Here is a 20,384-nt window from a genome sequence, read left to right as displayed (position 1 = left end):
TTATTGCGTGGACGGGGTGTGAGGGATGAGGTGCGGGAGATGTGGGAGACACGGTTGAGGGCGTTCTCGACCACCGAGGGGAAGTTACGGTCCTTGAAAAACGAGGACAACTGAGATGTACGGGAGTGGAATGCCTCATCCTGGGAGCAGATGCGGCGGAGGCGAAGGAATTGGGAATAGGGGATAGCATTTTTGCAGGAAGGTGGGTGGGAGGAGGAGTATTCTAGGTAGCTGTGGGAGTCGGTGGGCTTGAAATGAATATCGGTTTCTAGGTGGTTGCCCGATATGGAGACAGAGAGGTCCAGGAAGGGGAGAGAGGTGTTAGAGATGGTCCAGGTAAACTTAAGGTTGGGGTGGAAGGTGTTAGTGAAGTGTATGAACTGTTCGAGCTCCTCGTGGGAGCACGAGGCGGCACCGATACAGTCATCAATGTAACGGAGGAAGAGGTGGGGTTTAGGGCCGGTGTAGGTACGGAAGAGGGATTGTTCCACGTAACCTACAAAGAGGCAGGCGTAGCTTGGGCCCATGCGGGTACCCATGGCTACCCCCTTTGTCTGTAGGAAGTGGGAGGAATTGAAAGAGAAGTTGTTGAGTGTGAGGACGAGTTCGGCTAAGCGGATGAGGGTGTCAGTGGAGGGGGACTGGTCGGGCCTGCGGGACAGGAAGAAGCGGAGGGCCTTAAGGCCATCTGCATGGGGAATGCAGGTGTAGAGGGACTGGACGTCCATGGTAAAGATGAGGTGTTGGGGACCGGGGAATTGGAAGTTCTGGAGGAGGTGGAGGTGTTTTAAGAAATTAATTTCTGACATTTATACTAGTCCAGTCTGTGCTTTCACGTGACAATGTTGAACAAATTAATTTCAAACACTCTGAAACTGTACTAATCAATCAAACATTTTCATTACAACACTGGCTAAAGTTATTAGTAGCTTGGTTTAACATGATATCCAATTTACTGTATCACTTTGGAATTACAGTGGATTTTTTTTAAACAATAACTGAATTTTATGTATTATCAGCTTTATTCTTCGACCTTAAACTACATAATAGACAAGACACAGATCATAACCAGAGATAGTAGGAACTGCAGATGCTGGAAAATCTAAGATAAATAAGCACACCAGTTACACAAAGTTCCAGTCTACAAGAAGTTAAAAAAACAGGCTTCCATAAACATTTGCATTTCCCTAGCTCTTGGCAACTACAAGCAGAACCCCCACGATTTAGATAAAAACGAAAGAACTGCGGATGTTGTAAATCAGAAACATAAACAGAAATTGCTGGAAAAGCTCAGCAGGTCTGGCAGTATTTGTGGAGAAATCAGTTAACGGTTCGGGTACAGTGATCTTAATTTAATAGGACACAAGTATCATTCATTGCAGTTTTTGACACACTTTACTCCGCAAATTTAAGTAACTCTGACTTCACTCGTATGTATAGTATAAATTATGAGTAACAACACTGTTGAAAAGGAATCGCTAATGAGAACTTTTGCTTTGAATACACCGTTTTATGTTTGTATAGGGGCAGCAAACTACCTAAATTATACAAGATACCTTCCAAAATTTTACTACGGTTTATACACCTAATTAAATATTTTCCTTTGCTACAATATCTGTACAGATGAGGAAGCCGGCAATATTATTTTAAATGTTTATATATTATACAAATTGCATTTAAAGAAGTACTCAATTATCATTGTTAGTCTAAGCTTGCACATAGATACTTACAAGTGAGGAAAGGGTCGGCAACAACATCTTGAACAGACTACATAATAAAACTGAGCCAAGCACTAACAACCACGCACAGCTCTCCGCCATGTTGCTATCATATAACCCCACCCCAAAAGAAAGCTCACGATAACAGCCGCAAATGGAGTTAAACTCCAGTCATTCCTCGCAAATGGTATCCTCCACTAACAAGGAATTTCATCAATAAGTCAATTTGAGTGAAACACAGCAATTTAAAAAAACTACACGGAAGGAGGGACACGAATGATTTAATGCATACACGTTGGAAATAAGTGCTGGGGTTTACAATCACAGATAGGTTTCACCACGCCTTTGTTGAAGACAGCAAAACGTTTAGAAAACAAGAATACGAGACAGCTTCCAATCAGCATCGCTGCTCTGCACGCCCCCCTCAACCCAAACATCAAACAGCTCGCACAGAGCGGGTCACCAATCAACTCGCTGGATATGGTTTGAATGCATGTTAATAGGCTACGATAGCCAATCGGCGCTCAGGACTCGCCATCATGATCGGTGATATTGAGTAAAGGAACGAATCTGGTTCGAACTAGTTGGTTTGGATGTATTAACGTTCTATAGTTGTATTGTAACAAGGTAGTTGTATAGGATCCGGGGGGTTGGCAGCGCAACTTGATGTTATAGGAGTGTAATCTGTTTGTGTACTAGTTATCTTCCCTCCCAATCTTATATTTTTTTTCGTTACGCAGATATATATTTTAAACAAACCCTCCAAACATGCCTAAGAAGGCGGTGAGTAGTTTTTAATTTCGTATTTTTTCGAGGAGGGAATAAATGGATTTAAAAAGGGGGAGGCGAAAGATATTGCGAGTGTGTTACATGTTTGACTTTTTAATGGAATTGTATTCAGAATTCTCCAACGTTCGGCCTTTGGCTAAATAAAACAGCTCCTTTTAAAATAAAATCCTGTTGCGACAAAGTATACCAGAATTTTTTTTATATATGAAAAAGCTGGAGTAATCCCTTTCCAGAAGCAGACTGGAAATTTGCGCTTCCATCAATTCTGTGGAAGGATAAAATCTTGTCGATAAATTAAAGTATAAGAAATTATTCCACACGCAACCAAACATGCATAAAAGTGTTGAAAATGTTTTCTTCTCCGTGTATGTATTTTTACAGGCGGGCTTTTCCAGGAGACAAAGGTGGGGGGGGAGTAAAGTGTAAATCATAAAGAGCCATGTTGATTTAGGCTGCATATTCATTCTGCAAACTGGCGGCTCCATTCAGAATCTCGAATATTCCGTAACCTTTTGGAGGGGTGAAAATGCAGTACGGAGTTCTGAAGTTTTTTGTCCAGCAGGTTACAAATAGGCGGGAAGGATTTGCATTACGTCCCTTATTGCGCTCTGCATCCTCCCCCCTACGCATGTTTCCTCGATCTTACCGACGACAGTTTGCAAACATTTCAGCAGTACCATCCTAGCCCTGAAGGCTATCCCTTTTTCCTTCATGATGTTGCTAGCGCTATTGAATTATTTATTTTTGTAACTGCTTTTTTTTTAATTTAACAGGCCGCTGATACAGTAATAAACAAAGTAAGATGCATCTTAATTAATATTGCTGTCAAATTTGTTTACTGTTTTAGTCCAGTTTAGAGTCATAAAAATCTGGTTTAAATTGCAATTGTACAACAGGCTTGCTGTACTAAAACATTATTTGGAAAAAATAGAATGTATTAATTGCAGATTATGAATATCTGTTTAAGATTATTGAAACAATTGTGTATCTCTATGAATATTATAAACTTAGTTTGATGTTCTGTTTTATTTCGAAGCAATGTGTTATTGTCCCCCTTCATATAGCACTGCATCACTACTGAAAATGTAAATTAGTTACTAGATTGCTTTCAGGTAAAGCAAGGTTATACTGCCTTTCTCTCAAATTATCAGGAGTGTAATGTTTTTGGCAACCTGGACCTTTCAATTTTAAGAAGCTGAGCTTCGTTGTAGAAATGTTTATGTTAAAGTTTGTCTGCACTATACGATTTGAATGGAAGATGTCAAAGTTTGGACTGGGTCTGTATTTTTATTGTATAAACTCACTAATTATTTGTTCTCTTATAGTCGCTACCACCACCTAGTCATATGCAATTGAGGAAGGTAAGACATAAAACTAATTTAATCTTTATTCAAGTGAAGTTCTTTTGTAAAATATGATTGACTTTTTAACCTTCTACCTTCTCAGAGAAGTATAAAACCACCCAATGAAAACCCAAAAAAGAAACCGACTCCTCAAGTGAGTTTTAGTTCAAGTTATAAATTATGAAACTTTTTTCCCCCTGAAACATGCCCTAGAACTGCCTTTCTTCTGCAGAAAAAAACCAAGGCCAGAACAGCAAAAGCAAATCCTCCACAAGCTAATCAAGAAGCCACTGATGATTCTGTACCTGCAGAAAATGGTGAACGGAAAAACAATGAGGTAAATAGATTAATCAAAATGATCATATGAATTTTTGTTTACTTTGGATGTTAATGCAGATTCATATTTTGCAGGCACCCATTGCTGGAGAAAATGAAGCCAAGTCAGAATAACATCTGTCTTGTCCCTAATCATTGGTCGATGTACCTCTTGTACAATTCAGAGGAATATTTTTATCAACTATTTTGTAAATGCAAGGTTTTAGTCATTCAAAAATGGGCAACGCCATGTTGAAATAGGGAATCCCAACACAATTACACTGTTCTTCCTTTCCCTGCCACCTGTTTTGCACCAAAGTTCATGTCTGTAAATGTTAAATTTTTATATTAAAGATAAAATAATTGTATACTTGGATGTTACAGGAATTTTGCCATGAAGTCAACAAACACACCGGTGAGAGATGTTAGTGAGTTTGAAAGTCAGTTTTTAATCCAGATATAATGTAACATTCCATGGGCAAGGGTGGGACAGTTAAAGGAGAGAAAAAAAAAACTTTGACTTTTCTGAAAATATTTTGGACTCATGTTAAACAACAAATGTTAGGTAACTTGTGTGCCCATTGTTTGAAATTTTAATAGATAACTGCCTCAATCTGTTTTAGTCATGGATTTCCCTCATAAGCTGTGGCAATGTTGTCTTGACAATATCTGTGATAGTATTTCTTGGATTTCTTTTTTTCTTCTGTGAAACTGCTGTGAATGGGTTCATTAAGATAGTTTTCTGGGTTTATAGTGTGACATGTCAGCAGTGTGAATAGGCTGAGTTACCCACAGACAAAGTTCTGACTGCCATGCGTACATAACAAATGTTATACATATTTGGTCAATGTTCCCATAGTAACTGAAGTTTTCAAAAACATCATGCTGAAAAATCACTGGAACTTTAGAATTATGGTATTAACATTTTAACTACAAGTATTTGGAGACATTCACTTTCTATTTCAGTACAGGTTCTGTGTAGGATTGTACAGACTGTTCATAGCTGTATCTGTGTAATAGTGAATTTCAAAAAAAAAATCAATAAAATACATGGCTTAAGTGTGGATCTTGTGGATTTTTAGGTCATAGAAATGGGATGATCTTTTTGGAAAAAAAACTTTGCTGAAAAATATTAATTTTTAAGAAAAGTAACTGTTTACAAAGCCTCCCTGGAACAGCACATCACTAAAATGATTAAAACAATTCCAAGGCACTTCACAAACTTTATCAGAGAATAACTGCCACTGAACTACATCAAGAAATATTGAGACAGTTGACCCAAGGCTTGGTCAAAGAGGTAGGTTTAAAAAATAATTCTTACAAGAGGATGGAGAAGATTTGAGGAAGAAACTGAATAGTTCTGGGCCTGGCTTGCTGGAGGCACAGCTGTTCTGGTAGGTTGATGGTAATTGGAATCTGTGTGATTGGAAAGGAACGTCATTTTATCAGGATTGTAAGTCTGTTGCAGACTTGGTGAAGTATATGTCCATGAGTGGATTTGAACATGATGAGAATTTTGAATTCAAGATATTTTGAACTGGGTGCCAGTGTACACCAGAAGTGTGGGTAGTGATGCATGAAGAGGACTTGGTGCCAAGTTGGGTTCAAGAACGGTTTTGGATGAGCTAGGATTAATAGAGAATGCACAAAGTCTAAACTGAGAGAATAAATACATAGGCATCTGATGAAAGTTTGGATTCTGCAAAATAAGTAAACCCATTCAATCCAGTTCCTGGTGGGAATGTATTTAAGGAATACTGGAATGGAACAAAGTGAAGGCATGTCACTAATACAGGAGGGATTCTTGAGTGAAGTTAAATCTTCTGCTTGGCCAAAATAGAACTTTATTTTCATGCTTCTGCTATCAGAAGAACTTAATTTTGACCAAAAGTTGGAACGTTAGAAGCAAATTCCAACATCTGTCTTGTACCTTGTACGAGTATCTTGTGTAATCTTCAAAATTTAATTATGGAACAAAATCAGAAATTGCTGGAAAAACTCAGCACATCTGACAGCATCCGTGGAGAGAAAGCAGAATTAATATTTTGGATCCAGTGACTCTTCTTTAGAACAGATTGTGGCTAGGAAAAGGTTGGTGGGGGTGGAGATGGAGCCCAGAGAGTAAGAGAAAAAAAAAGCTTGGTGCAGTCAAAGGAATGGGTAAAATTTAGCCTGAGAGATTGAATAGTTGCTAATGGAGACCATTAGTGGCTTACAGTAGGTTGAGTGTGGTAGCAGCCTGTGTAATGACAAGGCATGTTGTGTGGGGGTTGGGGTAAGGACATGGGAGAAGGTGCTCACGCCCTAAAATTGTTGAATTCCGTATTGAGTTCAGAAGGTTGCAGGCTTCCCAAGTTGAAAATGAGGTGTTTTTCCAGCTTGTGCTAAGCTTTGCTGGAGCAAGCCTGGAACAGAGATGTTGGCCAGGGAACAGTGTGGTGAAATGGCAGGCAACAGGAAGCTGAGGGTTGTTTTTGTGGACAGAACATAGGTGTTCTGCAAAGTGTATGCCCAGTCTGCGCTTCATCTCCTTAGTGTAGAGGAGACCACATTGTGAGCAGTATATGATGGATTTGATGTTGGTATCCAGTATATAAGCAATAGATGGCTTCTGACATTTTTAGTGGTAATTCTTCCAATTCGATTAGTTTTTAAATTTTGCGGCAGAGTCTACAGACAATGGTCTGGAGTATTAATCTTGCAGTTTACTTAAATCTGAATGTACATGCGCTTTGTTTGTATTTTTCATTAAATTGAAATTATCTTGATATTACTATTTAAACAATGCTGAGCTTTGAGTAGAACGTTCAAGTTTTTTTTTAATATACATGGTGAAACCTGTTTTTAAGGCATTTACTAAGGCAAAGTATGTGATTGTATTAGCATCAACAGTCCTTTTGCCTCTGAATTCATGTGAATCTAATAGAAAACAACAATTGGCGGGGCATTACAACTGCCTCGACTTTTCGTGAACATCGTTCTAGATTACAACAATAACTGCATATTTTAGAAGTCTTCATTGTCTGCTAAGTGCTTGTGACATCTGGTTGTGAAAGGGATAAATACAAATCTTTCTTTAAGGGACTATTACCTAGTGATTGGAATGAAGACCAAAGTGAATGAGATTTAAAATGAATTATTTACTTCAGCAGGTTTGGAAAAAATATATATTTTTATGTCAACCCATTTGGGGATGTTATGACATACCTCTGTTGCAGTTGTTACTTGAACCTGGACCTCCAGGCTCAAGAGTTAAGGATCCTACCACTGTGCTACAGGAGCCCTGAGTTTAAGAAAATTGTTTTCAGTCTAACTGAAAACAAATGTGGAATCTTAACCACTGGCTTCAAACTTTGATAAACCAAACGTTCAGATTTGATGATTAATTTTCTGTATAGTAGCCATTAAGGAACTCTCACCTGTTTTAGAAGGATAATCAATGATCTGAGATCGCTAAAACTCCATCAGATGGAAGATGAAGAGGAGAAATTATATTAGTTTTTATTTCCAATTAGCCATCGGTTTCCTAAATTCCAATGTAATTACACACAAAAGTAAAGCAATCCAGGAAAAGAGTAGCAGGTTGCTCTTCGTTCCAGAATCAGCTTTCATGGTGGAGAGGCCCAGCTTAATTTTTTTTCCACTTCATTCTTGGGAATAGAGCACTGCTGCCAGCATTTGTTGCTCTTGAGAGCGTTTGTGGGTCACCTCGAACTATTGTAGTTCATGTTAGGTAGAAAGTTCCATGCTTTTGACTGAGTGGCTTTTAAGCAGTGGTAATCTGACAAATCACAATGGTAATCACCTGAGATGATAGGTACCTTACATCCCTTGTCCTTTGGAGGTGCTGCTGGAGAACCTTGGGCAGTTTGCTATTAAGCATGTTTATAACCGATGTCAAGACAGATCATTTATGGGTCTTGTCAGTTCAAGCCCTGCTGCTTCTAACTTTGGTTAAAAAGTGCAATTTTCTGCTTAAAATAAATTTGAAGTTGGTATGTTTCTTACTATGGTAAGGCAATTACTTGAGTACATAACTAATAACTGCAAACTTCAAACAATATTTCCAGAACTAGTAGGAAAACAATATTTGCAGAGATAGATGTTTTAAAAAATACACAAACCACTGCTGTTCGGTCTGCAAAGATGTTGCCATCCCATAATATCACACATTTACTCTTTCAGTTTTCCACTGGTGACAGTCCATGGGAATCTGCCAAAACAGCCAAACAATACATCTTGTCCTCAATTGCAAAACTCTGTCTATTTTGTTTTTCTTTCCTTTTAAATTGTATATTCTCTATATTTGTAGCCCAAAGGGAACACTAAGATGCCCATGAGATACAGTTGTGATTTATTAAGCTACTTTTGAAGATTAGTTAAGAATCAAATCATATTGGTGTGGGACTGGAGTAACATAGTCCAAACATTAGAGAACCACTGGGTTCTTACACAACAGTCCAATGGTTTTGCAGTTTTGTTTTGTCCTGATAAATTACTGAAACAATCTTAATTCCTGCTGGGATTTGAGTTCCCACTCAGTCTTTCGATTATTAATCCAGTAACAGCCATTGCACTTTTGAACCTACAAAATATTAATGGTTCCATGTGTCTTTCAGTATTTACAAAGACAAGTACCACTATCCCTGATGATTACCCATGCTGGGCCTGTTCATCCATGAATAAAGCCAAGACTGTCACGTCATTGCTACAAATAGTATTGCTGATTTACACAATACCGAACAATCAGAGATAGCAAGAACTGCAGATGTCGGAGTCAGAGTCAATACAGTGGAGCTGTAGGAACACAGCAGGTCAGGCTGCATTGGAGGAGTAGGAGAGTCGACGTTTTGGACCTAGACCCTTTATCAGGACTAGAAACGTTGACTGACCTGCTGTGTTCCTCCAGCTCCACACTATCAATTGTCTAAATTAGTACTAGTGGTTCTGATATGTACTGTGTAAAGCAGAAGGCCCTTTGTCATGTTATAAAGCAATGTTACATGCAATTTATATACTTGAATGTGGCATGTGTCTTTCAGTTTAGGAAGCATATGTTTTGAAGTAGTTTTAGCTATTTGGCTCATTATACCCATATTATAGTTGGTCACAGAACATGTCTTAAAGACTTGTTTTCTGTCAGTGATATGAGACAGAGTTATTTGTTTTATTTATGCTGTGTAGATATTCAACATTGCTAATGCCTCATTGCCCATGAAGGTAGTTGCAAGCCACTGCAGTTCATATTGTGGATAGTTCTCCTATAATGACGTTGGGACAAGATGAAGAATTTTGAAACGGCAGTGGTGAAAAAATGCCAATATGATTCAAGTTCAGATGGTGTCAGACTTCACAAAAGTGTTATGGCACAGCAGGAGGCCATTTAGCCATTTGAATCTGCACTGGCTTTTGAAATAAGCATTATAATTTAGTGTCATTCACTTGTCTTTTTCCCCATACACAGGCATGTCATTTCTATTTAAGTAATCATCTAATGTCCTCTCAAATGCTTCACTCAAACCTGCCTCCATCACACTTCCAGGCACTGCATTCAATTTGGAGCTATTTCTTGTGTGAATGTTTTTTCTCATCACATTTTTCACTTCTGCAAATCAGGTTAAATCTGTGCCCTTTTTTTTTGTTGATGTTTATTTTGAACAGGAATGGCTTCTCCTTATCTATTTTGTCCAGCCCCTTCATTATTTGAAAACTTCTAAGTGATCTCTTTGCCTTCTCCCAATCTATATTCTTTGCTGGAAGTTTTTCTTCCCTGGAACCATTCTTGTAAATCACTTCTATACAATCTCCAGTACACTCTCATTCTTCTTATAATGTGGCACTCCATACTCCAGCTGAGGTCTATCAAGTCTCATATAAGCTCAGCATGCCTGTTTCCACACTGTAGGGATTCTATGATTACCTCCTTGTTCTTGTACCGTATGCCTTTAATAATAAAGCCCAGGATATTGTATGCTTTCTTAACTGCTCACTTCATCTATCCTGTCACCTTCAGTGATATGTGCACATTTACACCCAGATCCCTGAGCTCTTGAGCATTGTACTCCTATTGTCTGTCCATGTCCTTCCAACTAAAATGCGTCACATTGGAGGGAACCTTGCTTGATGCCCATGTCCACCAGTAGAGATCACATGAAATAGTTCACATTGTAGGCATGTTGCGCAAGTGATAAAAGCAGTTATTGAGAAAAAAGGCTTGCTTTGTCTTCGATGTTCAGGCTTCAGTTGTCGTACCTGCACTTCTAGGCAAATACAGAGTATTCCCTTGCACTCCTGTTTTGACTCGTGGATGGTAGAAAGACTTCGGGGAATTAAATGGTACTTCCTGATTTCTGAGCTCTTTTGGCCGCAATATTCATGTAGCTATTTCAGTTGAGGTTCTGATTGACAATGACATCCAGGATTTTAATAATGAGGATGCATAAATTGGAAGGCTTTTGACTAGAAGGTAAAAATTCTTTCATTTGGAAATGGTTATTACCTGGTACTCGTACGAATATACAATATGGGGGGGAGATGATGGCCCAGTGGTATTATCGCTAGACTGTTAATCCAGAGACCCAGATAATGTTCTCGGGAACCAGGTTCAAATCTTGCCAGGGCAGATGGTGGAGTTTGAATTCAATACTTTTAAAAAAAAATTTGGAATTAAGAATCTGATGACAATGTTTCAATTGTCAGGAAAAAGCTATTTGCTTCATTAATATCCTTTAGGAAAGGAAACTGCCATCTTTACCTGGTCTGGCCTGCATGTGACTCCAGACCCAAAGCAATGTGGTTGACTCTCAACTACCCTCTGGGCAATTAGGGATGGGCAATAAATGCTGGCTAGCCAGCAGCACCCTCATTCTGTTCATAAATTTTTTAAAAAGTCTCAAGTTGAAACAGTGACACGAAATTTACCTGACCTAACAAATGATCAGATTTCATAAAAGATTTCTGGCATTAGACAAAGAATTTGAATTCTGTGCAGCTAACACATTAAAATTACAAACAATTTGGGGTGAATTTTTCACCTTTGCCTCTGGATAATAAATGTCATCCCATTTAATGCTTTGCTTAATTTTCTTTTCCATATTTGGGTGAGAGAGATAATTAGTGGCCCATTCATTTAACTTTTTTTGCCTAATTATAAATGCAAAAATTAAACCCAGTTTTGTTTTTCAAAGAAACCTCTAAGTTTCTCCCAAGATTTCTGTTAAAGATACAATTAGTTTTGCTAGATACAGTATTCATTTTATTGAAATGGGTTTCAAACAGTCTTCAGCCACAATTAATGGGTAGGGAGAGGAAATTCACCTTTTGCCCAGAGAACAAGAGTTTTTGGGACAGGAATTCAAAGACAATGGCATTGGTCTTTCCAATGCCTAATTGGAGGAAATTTCTGCTCACTCGGTACTTCATATTGGACAAGCATTGTGATAAGTGTAAGTTGTAAGTACCTATTCTGACTCAGTTACAGTGTGAGATGTATTTTCAAAGCTAAAGGTGACCTAGTTCAAAACACAATCATTCAGGCCTGGATGACATGCAATAGAAATTTATTGCTGAGGTTGGGAATTTGGCAGCAAGAGAAGCACTGCCATCTAAATCCCTAAAACCTCTCAACCAATGACTAAACAAAACAGGAATGAATACAAAAATAAATAGCTGGAGAAACTCAGCTAGTCACAAAATGTTGACTCTGTTTTCTCTCCACAGATGCTGCTGGACCTGCTGAGTTTCTCTAGCTTTGTCTGCTTTTGATTCAGATTTCCAACATCTGCAATTTTTTTGTTCAGAAATAAATGCCGAAGAATAGTATAATGATTTAAACAACCAATTTAAAATTAGTCGAGCTCATAATATGGCTCATGTTGTTAGAAGCAACTACATTCACGTGCAGGGAATGTTGGTGCTCTGCAAATAAAAGGAACACTCAAACCTTTTCTGAATAGCCTGGAAACTTTGAAAACTTATTGTTCGTCATGCTTTTTCCATGACAAAGCTTCAGCAAATCTGCATCAACTAATCACATTTTTTCTCCAAGAGTAGATTGTGATGTTTTGAAATTTAACATTTTTGCATTTGTTCTGAAGACTGCAGTGGAATCAAACTGCTCTTTTATCCAGCAATATTCAAGAAATTATTTATTTGATTGCCTAATCTGGCCACTGGTTTTCCAAAAGTCATGCTTAATCTAAAAACTTGTCAACCAGTTTTTCTTAGTAACTGAAATATATAATGTTCAAAATGGCTTCAAATAAAACATATTTGTAAAGTGTTCTGATAAATTATCATTCTCAATGTTATCCTTGGTGTCTTTTAAAACATTCATTAACTATTTTACTTGAAGGCCTGTTTCCCAAAAGCCTGAAAGACCAATGCCATTGTCTTTGATTCCTGCCACAAACTGTCTTCTGGGCAATGAGTGAATTCTCTCTCCTTGGCCACAATTGTTTCTGAAAATTGTTCCAAACTTTGATCCCCCATTTGACCCTTACCTGAGCTTCTGCCCCCATATTCACTCAATTACCGAGATGACTGACTTGCATTTTTGCAACATTATCTGACTCTTCCCTGCCTCAGCACATGCATTGCTGAACCTTGTCTTTGTCTTTGTTACCCCCTAAAACTCAACGATTCCAATACTCTTCTGGCTGACCTTGCACACCCTATCTTCACTTAAGACACTGTTCTTTGGTCAATTGTTCTCATTAATGATTAAATAATAAATAGTTACAACTAACTAACGTGGCTTGTCAAATTTTGTTTACTATTTGTTCCTGTGAAGCATCTTGTGGTATTTTACTATATTAAAGGGCTATATATGTGCAAATTGTTGTTTGTAGTTTGCATAAAGCTACAACTGCATGCTGAATTTGGATTGTGTTTAATATTAATGTATGCACTGTGCTTAATTTTCCAGAACATTATCAGTTATTCAGCTGTGAACTCCTTTTTTATTTTCTAGCACATTTTAATCATTAGCTCTTCAAAGTAAGTGGTGTTATATCCAAATCTTTATTGAGACAAAATTGGCTTTTAAAAAATTGTGTGTGAATGTGTTTATGCTTAAAAGGAGGAAGACTGGCATTTGCGTACTACACATCAGTCAGCATTTCTTGAAATGTATCAAGCGGAGATCACCAGTACATGGACACTGAAAAAATGAAGGAGATGTATTACTGTTTTCAATTAAAAAAAAAAATTGTCATCTGTTATTAACAGAAATAGTAAATGCTGATTGCTTACATTTTGAAATTCCTTACATTGAGAGAGAAATAAATGGTAAGAGATGGATTAATGCAAATACAAAAAAGCATTGATAGTTTTTATTGAAATAATTTATGTTGACAAGATCGGTTATGCCATAATTGATCGTGTTCCCACCTCTAAATCTCCAAATTCCAGGTTAAATCACCAAACCAATATTTCAGCAGAAAAAAAGACTGACACACTAGTGTACTACTAAAGGGATGCTGCACTGTTGGAAGTGCCATCTTTTGGATCAGCTATTAAACTTAGGCATCATCTACGTGCTTTATTGGATATAAAGAAACCATGGTACTATTTTAAAGAAGTGGTATGAAGGGATTATCCCTGATGTCTTGGCAAATGTTTTAAAAATAACTATCTGGTCATTGTCACATTGTGTGTGGAAGTTGATGGAGTACATATTGGCTGCTATGTTTCCTGACCATACTTCCTTTAAATACTCCATTGGTTATAAAGTGCTTTGAGAGGTCCTGTGATCATGAAAAAGAGCTATATAAATGTAAGTCTTTCCTTCTTTGAGTCTGTGTTCTGAATTAGTCCTCATTCTCTTACTTAGTTTTATCTGATGACTACGCTTTTTGGGCAAGGAATTTCAGAGCAGCTTTTCTAGGTCTGCCACCAGAATTTTTCTGCAAATACAATAGAAACCATAATTAGATGGGTCGACTCTGAGGAAGTTATTAGCCTTGGTCTTGACTTTATAGTTTGTCTTCTAAGACGTGTAAGTGCAAAGTTCTGGGAAAGTAAATAGTACAGACATCCGATCTGTCACTACTATGAAAGTCTTTCTCTTTGCCTTTGTGAAAATGGAGATAATGATAGAAGGTATAGTTCCAGAGTACTCTCAGCTCTTAACTTGTAGCTGAGCATGAATAATTATTGACTATTGAAATTGTCACTAAACTAGATCCTAAGCAACATTCAAACACTTTCACTTTCTAACCAAAGTGGTTAGGTAACAGCTCAGCACAGGTATATGTACAAAGGAAATAGAATAGCAAGGGAAAGCTTTTGAAAAACATACTCGCATAAAAGTATTCACTACTGCAATGGCTATACAGTATCAGGCTCAAAATACAGGAGGGATTAACCATTAATCAAGCTAAGGAATACAGAAATGTAGAAAATAGGAACCGAAGTAGATCATTCAGTTCTTTAAGCTTGCCCCACTATTCAATATGATCACTGATCATTCTACACAGGACCCTGTTCTTGCTTTCACGTTTATATTTGAACTATATTTGTCTCCTTGAAAACATACAATCTTTTCGTCTCAACTGCTTTCTATGGCAGAGCATTCCACAGGCTCACCACCCGCTGGGTGAAGAAATGACTCATCATTTCAGTCCTGTATGACCTACCCCATATCCTTAGAATGTGACCCTTGGTTCTGGACTCCCTGGTCAGCTGGAACACTCTAAGTTTACCCTGTTAGTCCTGTTAAAATTTTTATAGGTTTCTATGACACTTCCCCCTCATTCTTCTAAAAATTTTAAGTGAATGTAGTCTTAATTGATGCAGTCTTTCCTCAGTGTTAGTCCTGCCATCCCAAGAATCAGTCTGGTAATTTGATGTGGTAATTCTGTCAAGAATAGGCTTCTGGACATAGTGGAAAGAGATGAGATGAATGTTCACTTGTCCAAAATGCCCAGAGTGTGATAAACAGATTTCTAAAGGATGCACAGCAAATTTAATATGGAGTTAGCTTTAAGTGTCAATAGCATACAGACAGAACATGATATATGGTACCCACATCATTCCTATGTAATTAAACATAAAACTACAACACATTGTTTGTGGGGAATCTCTAGTTTTGCCAAGTCTATGATAAGCAATCAAGATGACGTGAATGCAATGTCATAATTTTAAATTAGTACCTATATCTCATGGATTGCTTGGATGGGGCTGTGTTTTGTTACATCATTAAGTCAAACCAATTAGGAATATTAACTGAATCTTAAGTATTGCTTAATTAGCAAATACATATTAAAAGTAAAAAATGTATGACAGTATCTGGTAACATCTTCATACAAAGACAAAAGGGATCTATGTCCAAATCCTATAGAAACCCAACAGTTATCTGGGAAGTTTTACCATTTTGGCCTACAGTTATGGAGATTCCACAGACTTTTTTTAATGGTAGAAAGGACCCAATTCTGGGATTCCCGTCCAATTCCTGACATCATCCAATTTTTCACTAGCATGGGAGAAAGGTGTGAGTTCACATTCCTAACTTGGCCAGCTCCATTATGGAGTTTGGTGTTCCTCCCACTCCCCCACCCTACCCCAAACCAACATTGGAGCAGATCAGTTCCATTCGAATGGCCCCTTGTACCAGATCCTAACACTTCTATGCTCTGTCACCCAGTAAAAAAAATTACAGTATTCTGTAGATAGCTGTACAAATGTTCAGTTGTATGTGCAACGAAGTGTCAACTGTTCCACCTACGTGTCCTGTAAGCATCAGGTTGCTGCCCCACTGCATGCATGATGAAGAGCAACTCTGGAGTTGCTAATGGTTGACCGGGTACAATGAACTTCACATTAACAATGTCATGCGTTAAAAATGCTGTAAAAAGCAATTTAAAGTATTTAAAATTCTTGAAAAATAAATTTCTTTTAAAATGCTGCTGAAACAAACCTTAAGTGTTAGACTACCCGACCATGAAAGAATAAATAACAGAAATGATAAACTCCTGACACCTCTATCATACTATGTTGTGCCTCTTATTGCTGCTGACAGTCTTTTATGCATCCTCTGTCCTCAGTCTGGATAATTTAATGATATTTTTCACTGCAGTGTTACTTCAACCAAGTGCTGTGCTGCAGATATATTATAAGGTGCTGCCTCATTTGCATAGAGCTTGTGTTTTATGGTAAAGTTGGTAAATGTGAACGTAGATATATCAAGAAGATCAGCAAGCTCCACACAACTATTCAGTTTTTGGCAGAGACACCTGCTAATATTGTAGGATCATTACTTATTTAAGTCAAAGATTGCTAGAGGCTAAAGGTGTTGGGGTATATGGGGTAACAGCAGAAGGAGGATCAGTTATAATGTAATGATCACACCTTTTTCACTTTGGATTGTGGACTGAAAATGGTAAAATGGACTGCTTTTTTTTAAATGGCAAGGAGTGGTGTGTACAACACAATACTATATTATTCTTTTGGAACAGAGTCAGTACTGTGACCAGACAAATTGGCACTACCTGTTATTTGGTCAGGGGAATGCTGCCCGGAGACAGTCTTTTGATGTGTCTTTTCAATTGGCAGTCTTTAGAAATGTGTGAGACTATGGGGAGAAATGTCTCTTTCTCTCCCTCTCTCTCCCCCTCTCTCTCTCTCTCTCAAAAGAACAGGTAAAACTACATTTTTAAGAAAAGAGAAAAAACTGAAACATAAAGCAAAAGGAAAAACCCTGGTCCAACTGATTAACCAATGAATTAAAGACTGATTACAATTTACAGTCAACACGGTGTCATCATCAATAAAAATGGAACATGAGAACAACCCATTCTATCTTTATGGTCTTGATTTGTGATATCAAATCCCAATTCAGAATGGTCCGTTTGCTGCTCCAAAAAAATCTTAGGCATTCCATGAATTCCTTTTCTTAGTAATCTGCTACCAAAAGTCATTTTTTCCAGTCCACCTGCATTTTGAAATGCCCCATGATTATTACAATCGTCCCTTTCTCACAGATCTTTTCTATCTCCTGATTGGTTATTGGCCTCACATTCTGACTTCTGCTTTGAACATAACACCCATCAGGGTCTTTTTCCCTTTGCAGTTTCTCAACTCCAACCACACAGATTCTACACCTTCCAACCCTACATCACTTCTTGCTATTGATTTAATTTCATTTTTTACTATCAAAGCAACATTGATCCTCTGCCCATCTATCTGTCCTTTCAATGGAATGTGTATCCTTTGATATTTAGGTCACAGCCCTAATCTCCTTGCAGACAAGCACCGCTAATTTCAAAGTATGCCAAAAATTCACATCTTGTTTTATATACTGTGTGCATTTAAGTATAAAACCAGAAAATCATCTTAAGGGCCCATCTTGGGGGAAGAATTGGCTGCATTGTGTTAATGCTTCACCTTAGTGGAGGGGTTGGGTTAAGGAGCCATCAGCCATGATGATAGAAGGTAGCCTTTGTCCCACAGCAGCCACTCTTGTTAGGTATCTGGACTCTTGTATGCAGCAGAAACAGTGGAGTCCTCAAAGGCAACATCACAGCTGTCAGGGTGCTTGGTGCAGACTTCTAAGATGTGGTAGATGATAGCAGATGACTTACATTCTGCTGGAATGGAGCAATTTTCTATTGATAGACTCTACTGCGTTATGTCATTGTGCCCTGTGAGGTCTATCATGCTCAGCACCAGGGCATGTTGACTATGTTGTCAAAGCCTGATGCCTGGACTGCAGCACTTGCATCTTCACAGGGAAACAAAATGAAGCAGTTTGGTCTGGCATAAATTGTATTGTTAACAGTCTTAATATATTTGTGGGTTGAGGGATGTGAGATCCCACATAGGTCCCCAGAGGCTCCTTAGGAGAATGCAGTTACATTACAGTTCAATGCAGATGTCAACAGCACCGGGATAGGATAGCCACCCACCCTATCTATTCATAGCTTCCACTCCAGCACCTGACGTAGTTCTGTGACAATGTCCAGGATATTCTCAGCCTGTGCTGACACTGTGCCTTGTTCATCTGGAGGAAATGGCATTGAGGAGGATAGATTCTAAGCCTCTTGTATATCCTGCGCAAATTGAGTGGACTTTCAGCTGTGATATCTTCAGTTGGAGGCTGTTCAGCATCCTCTGGAGATTTCTGCTGGTCCTGGGTTGCTGCACATTGGTTCCTTCTTCATTGCTTTTGTTGCACCGTAGCCAAAATGACAATAAGCTCTATCGGGGTTGGATCCATCAGTCACACAATAAACCCATGTGGAGAACATAAGAAAAAGAAGAGTGCTTTGGAACATATGCAGTCAGCATTCGAATCACTGACAAATGACAGTTTAACATACTCCTCCATACAGTGGGACATGGACCAATCCAACAAGGAGGAATGTCTGTACGGAGTACTTTGAGTTTCATCCTTATTGTAAATGCAGCACCAGTCATGTCATAAATGGATAGCTGGAGACTGCAAGTACTGCATCAGTACTGAGACCTTGTGCTCCCATTCCCACATCATCAAAAAAAGGCATCATTGCATATAAGGTCATGTTGCAGAATACTTACAATTAAATGTGAGAGGGAATCTGTCCCATGCCCCAATTAGTCGATGAGATCTTACATTATCTTTGTGCTTTGTAGGTGGTGCTACTTTTCGGATCCTATGATTAATTCAGCTGCGGAAAAATGACTTGTCATTGCTGGTTGAAGACAATGACATGATTAAGATTACATCTGTACCTCAGCGAGGTGGACACTGCATGCATTTCACATTCATGATGCTATAATTACGGCACCAGTCTGCAACTGACCCCTTATGGGCCTCATGTTGCGACGAAGATAATAAAAAAGTAGACTCAGCCCACTCCCTCTGTGGTCACGGTCATTTTCCATTCACAGTTCACATTTAGGAGTTGATTGAATATGGAAGATCACACAAGTCTCGCTTCGTGCGGTGAGTCTCGATCTCAACCTGGTGATCAGTCCTCCCTCAGCAAACCTCAATGTCATACAGTCATAGTGCTGTACAGCCCAGAAACAAACCCTTCGGTCCAATTCATCTAGGCTGACCAGATATCCTAAAATAATCTGGTCCCATTTGTCAGCATTTGGCCCATATGCCTCTAAACCCTTCCTATTCATGTACCCATCCAGATGCCTTTTAAATGTTGTAATTGTATCAGCCAACATTGGCAACTCATTCCATACACAAACCAACCTCTGCATGAAAACATTGCCCCTGCCTACCCTTTTAAATCTTATCCCTCTCACCTTAGGCCTATGCTGTCTAGTTTTGGATTCCACTACCTTGGGGAAAAAATCTTGGCTTTTCACCACATCTATGCCCCTAATGATTATAATTTTATAAACTTCTAAAGATCAGCCCGCAGCCTCGTATGCTCCGGGGAAAATAGCCCCAACCTATTTAGCCTGTCCCTGTAATTCAAACCCTCCAACCCTGGCAACGTCCTTGTAAATCTTTTCAGAACCCTTTCAAGTTTCACAACATCCTTCCTATAGCAAGGAGATTAGAATTGAACACAGTATTCTAAAAGTGACCTCACCAATGTCCTTCCTGTACAGCTGCAACATGACTTCTTTACTCATTGCACTGACCAATAAAGGCAAGTGTACCAAACACCACCTTCACTACCCTGTCTACCTACAACTCCACTTTCAAGGAACTATGAACCTGCAACCCAAGGTCTCTGTTTGCAACACTCCCTAGGACCTTACCATTAAGTGTATGACTCCTGCCCTGATTTGCCTTACGAAAATTCTGCACCTCACGTTTATCTAAACTAAACTCCATCTGCCACTCCTTGGCCCATCAGATCAAGGTGCAATTGTACTCTCCTTTTCTTCCTGGCATTCCAAGAATAGCCCATCATGACTGATTCTCCACATATTCCCACACGCCATGTGGAATTACATTTGCAGCTGTCGTCATTACCTCTTGAGCCTTAGCCCTACAGTTTAGTCATACCCATCATCATGTTCCATTGTCTCTTCCCCAACCACTTCCCACAAGTTAAGGCCATGTGGTGACCACTGAAAATTCTCCCTTCTGCAGTGTCTTGTGTTTTTATCATTGCACTAACATTGCCCCTGCCCTTATATGTTGAATTTCCTTCTTTCGCATTTGTCCCCTCTGCATAGCAGGGCGCTTCCTCCAATCCTCAGCAGTGTGTTCCCCCACTTCCCAACTACAGCAATATCCACTGATAACCCTTCTTGCCTTTAATTCTGC

The 20,384-nt window shown here is 38.7% G+C and overlaps 2 protein-coding genes across 14 annotated transcripts in view; one reads left to right on the top strand and one right to left on the bottom strand.

Annotated features, from left to right (window-relative positions):
- get1 (guided entry of tail-anchored proteins factor 1) overlaps positions 1–1,943 on the bottom strand; it is a 30,928-nt gene extending 28,985 nt beyond the window's left edge. For both annotated transcript variants that reach the window (XM_020509607.2, XM_048602762.1), the window contains exon 1: positions 1,731–1,943. In XM_020509607.2, coding sequence (XP_020365196.1) covers positions 1,731–1,820 — 90 coding nt within the window. In that variant the 5' untranslated portion in view covers positions 1,821–1,943. The remainder of the gene's footprint in view (positions 1–1,730) is intronic.
- A 103-nt stretch (positions 1,944–2,046) lies between these two features.
- Positions 2,047–14,277, top strand: LOC109910421 (non-histone chromosomal protein HMG-14-like). Of its 12 annotated transcripts, none has more exons than XM_048602764.1 (7): positions 2,142–2,291; positions 2,459–2,501; positions 3,281–3,304; positions 3,833–3,868; positions 3,954–4,004; positions 4,083–4,187; positions 13,245–14,277. In XM_048602764.1, the coding sequence occupies exons 2-7, from the start codon at positions 2,487–2,489 to the stop codon at positions 13,335–13,337; spliced, it is 324 nt and encodes a 107-aa protein (XP_048458721.1). In that variant the 5' UTR covers positions 2,142–2,291; positions 2,459–2,486; the 3' UTR covers positions 13,338–14,277. The 12 variants fall into 12 exon arrangements, with proteins under 12 accessions (XP_048458726.1, XP_048458724.1, XP_048458725.1 ...); XM_048602763.1 differs by having other exon boundaries at positions 2,214–2,345; XM_048602770.1 differs by lacking the exon at positions 13,245–14,277 and adding an exon at positions 4,262–5,229 and having other exon boundaries at positions 2,232–2,345.
- Positions 14,278–20,384: the final 6,107 nt, after the last annotated feature.

Source organism: Rhincodon typus, chromosome 11 (genome assembly GCF_021869965.1).
Source record: "Rhincodon typus isolate 14 chromosome 11, sRhiTyp1.1, whole genome shotgun sequence".
Taxonomy (NCBI): Eukaryota; Metazoa; Chordata; class Chondrichthyes; order Orectolobiformes; family Rhincodontidae; genus Rhincodon; species Rhincodon typus.
Note: the sequence above shows the minus strand (reverse complement) of the source record. Positions and strands in the feature narration are given on the sequence as shown.

Excerpts from the sequence above, each read along its gene's own strand:
- LOC109910421 (XM_048602764.1), top strand. Across the intron at positions 3,305-3,832 it reads CTGATACAGTAATAAACAAA|TCGCTACCACCACCTAGTCA; the intron begins GTAAGATGCATC and ends GTTCTCTTATAG. Across the intron at positions 3,869-3,953 it reads GTCATATGCAATTGAGGAAG|AGAAGTATAAAACCACCCAA; the intron begins GTAAGACATAAA and ends CTACCTTCTCAG.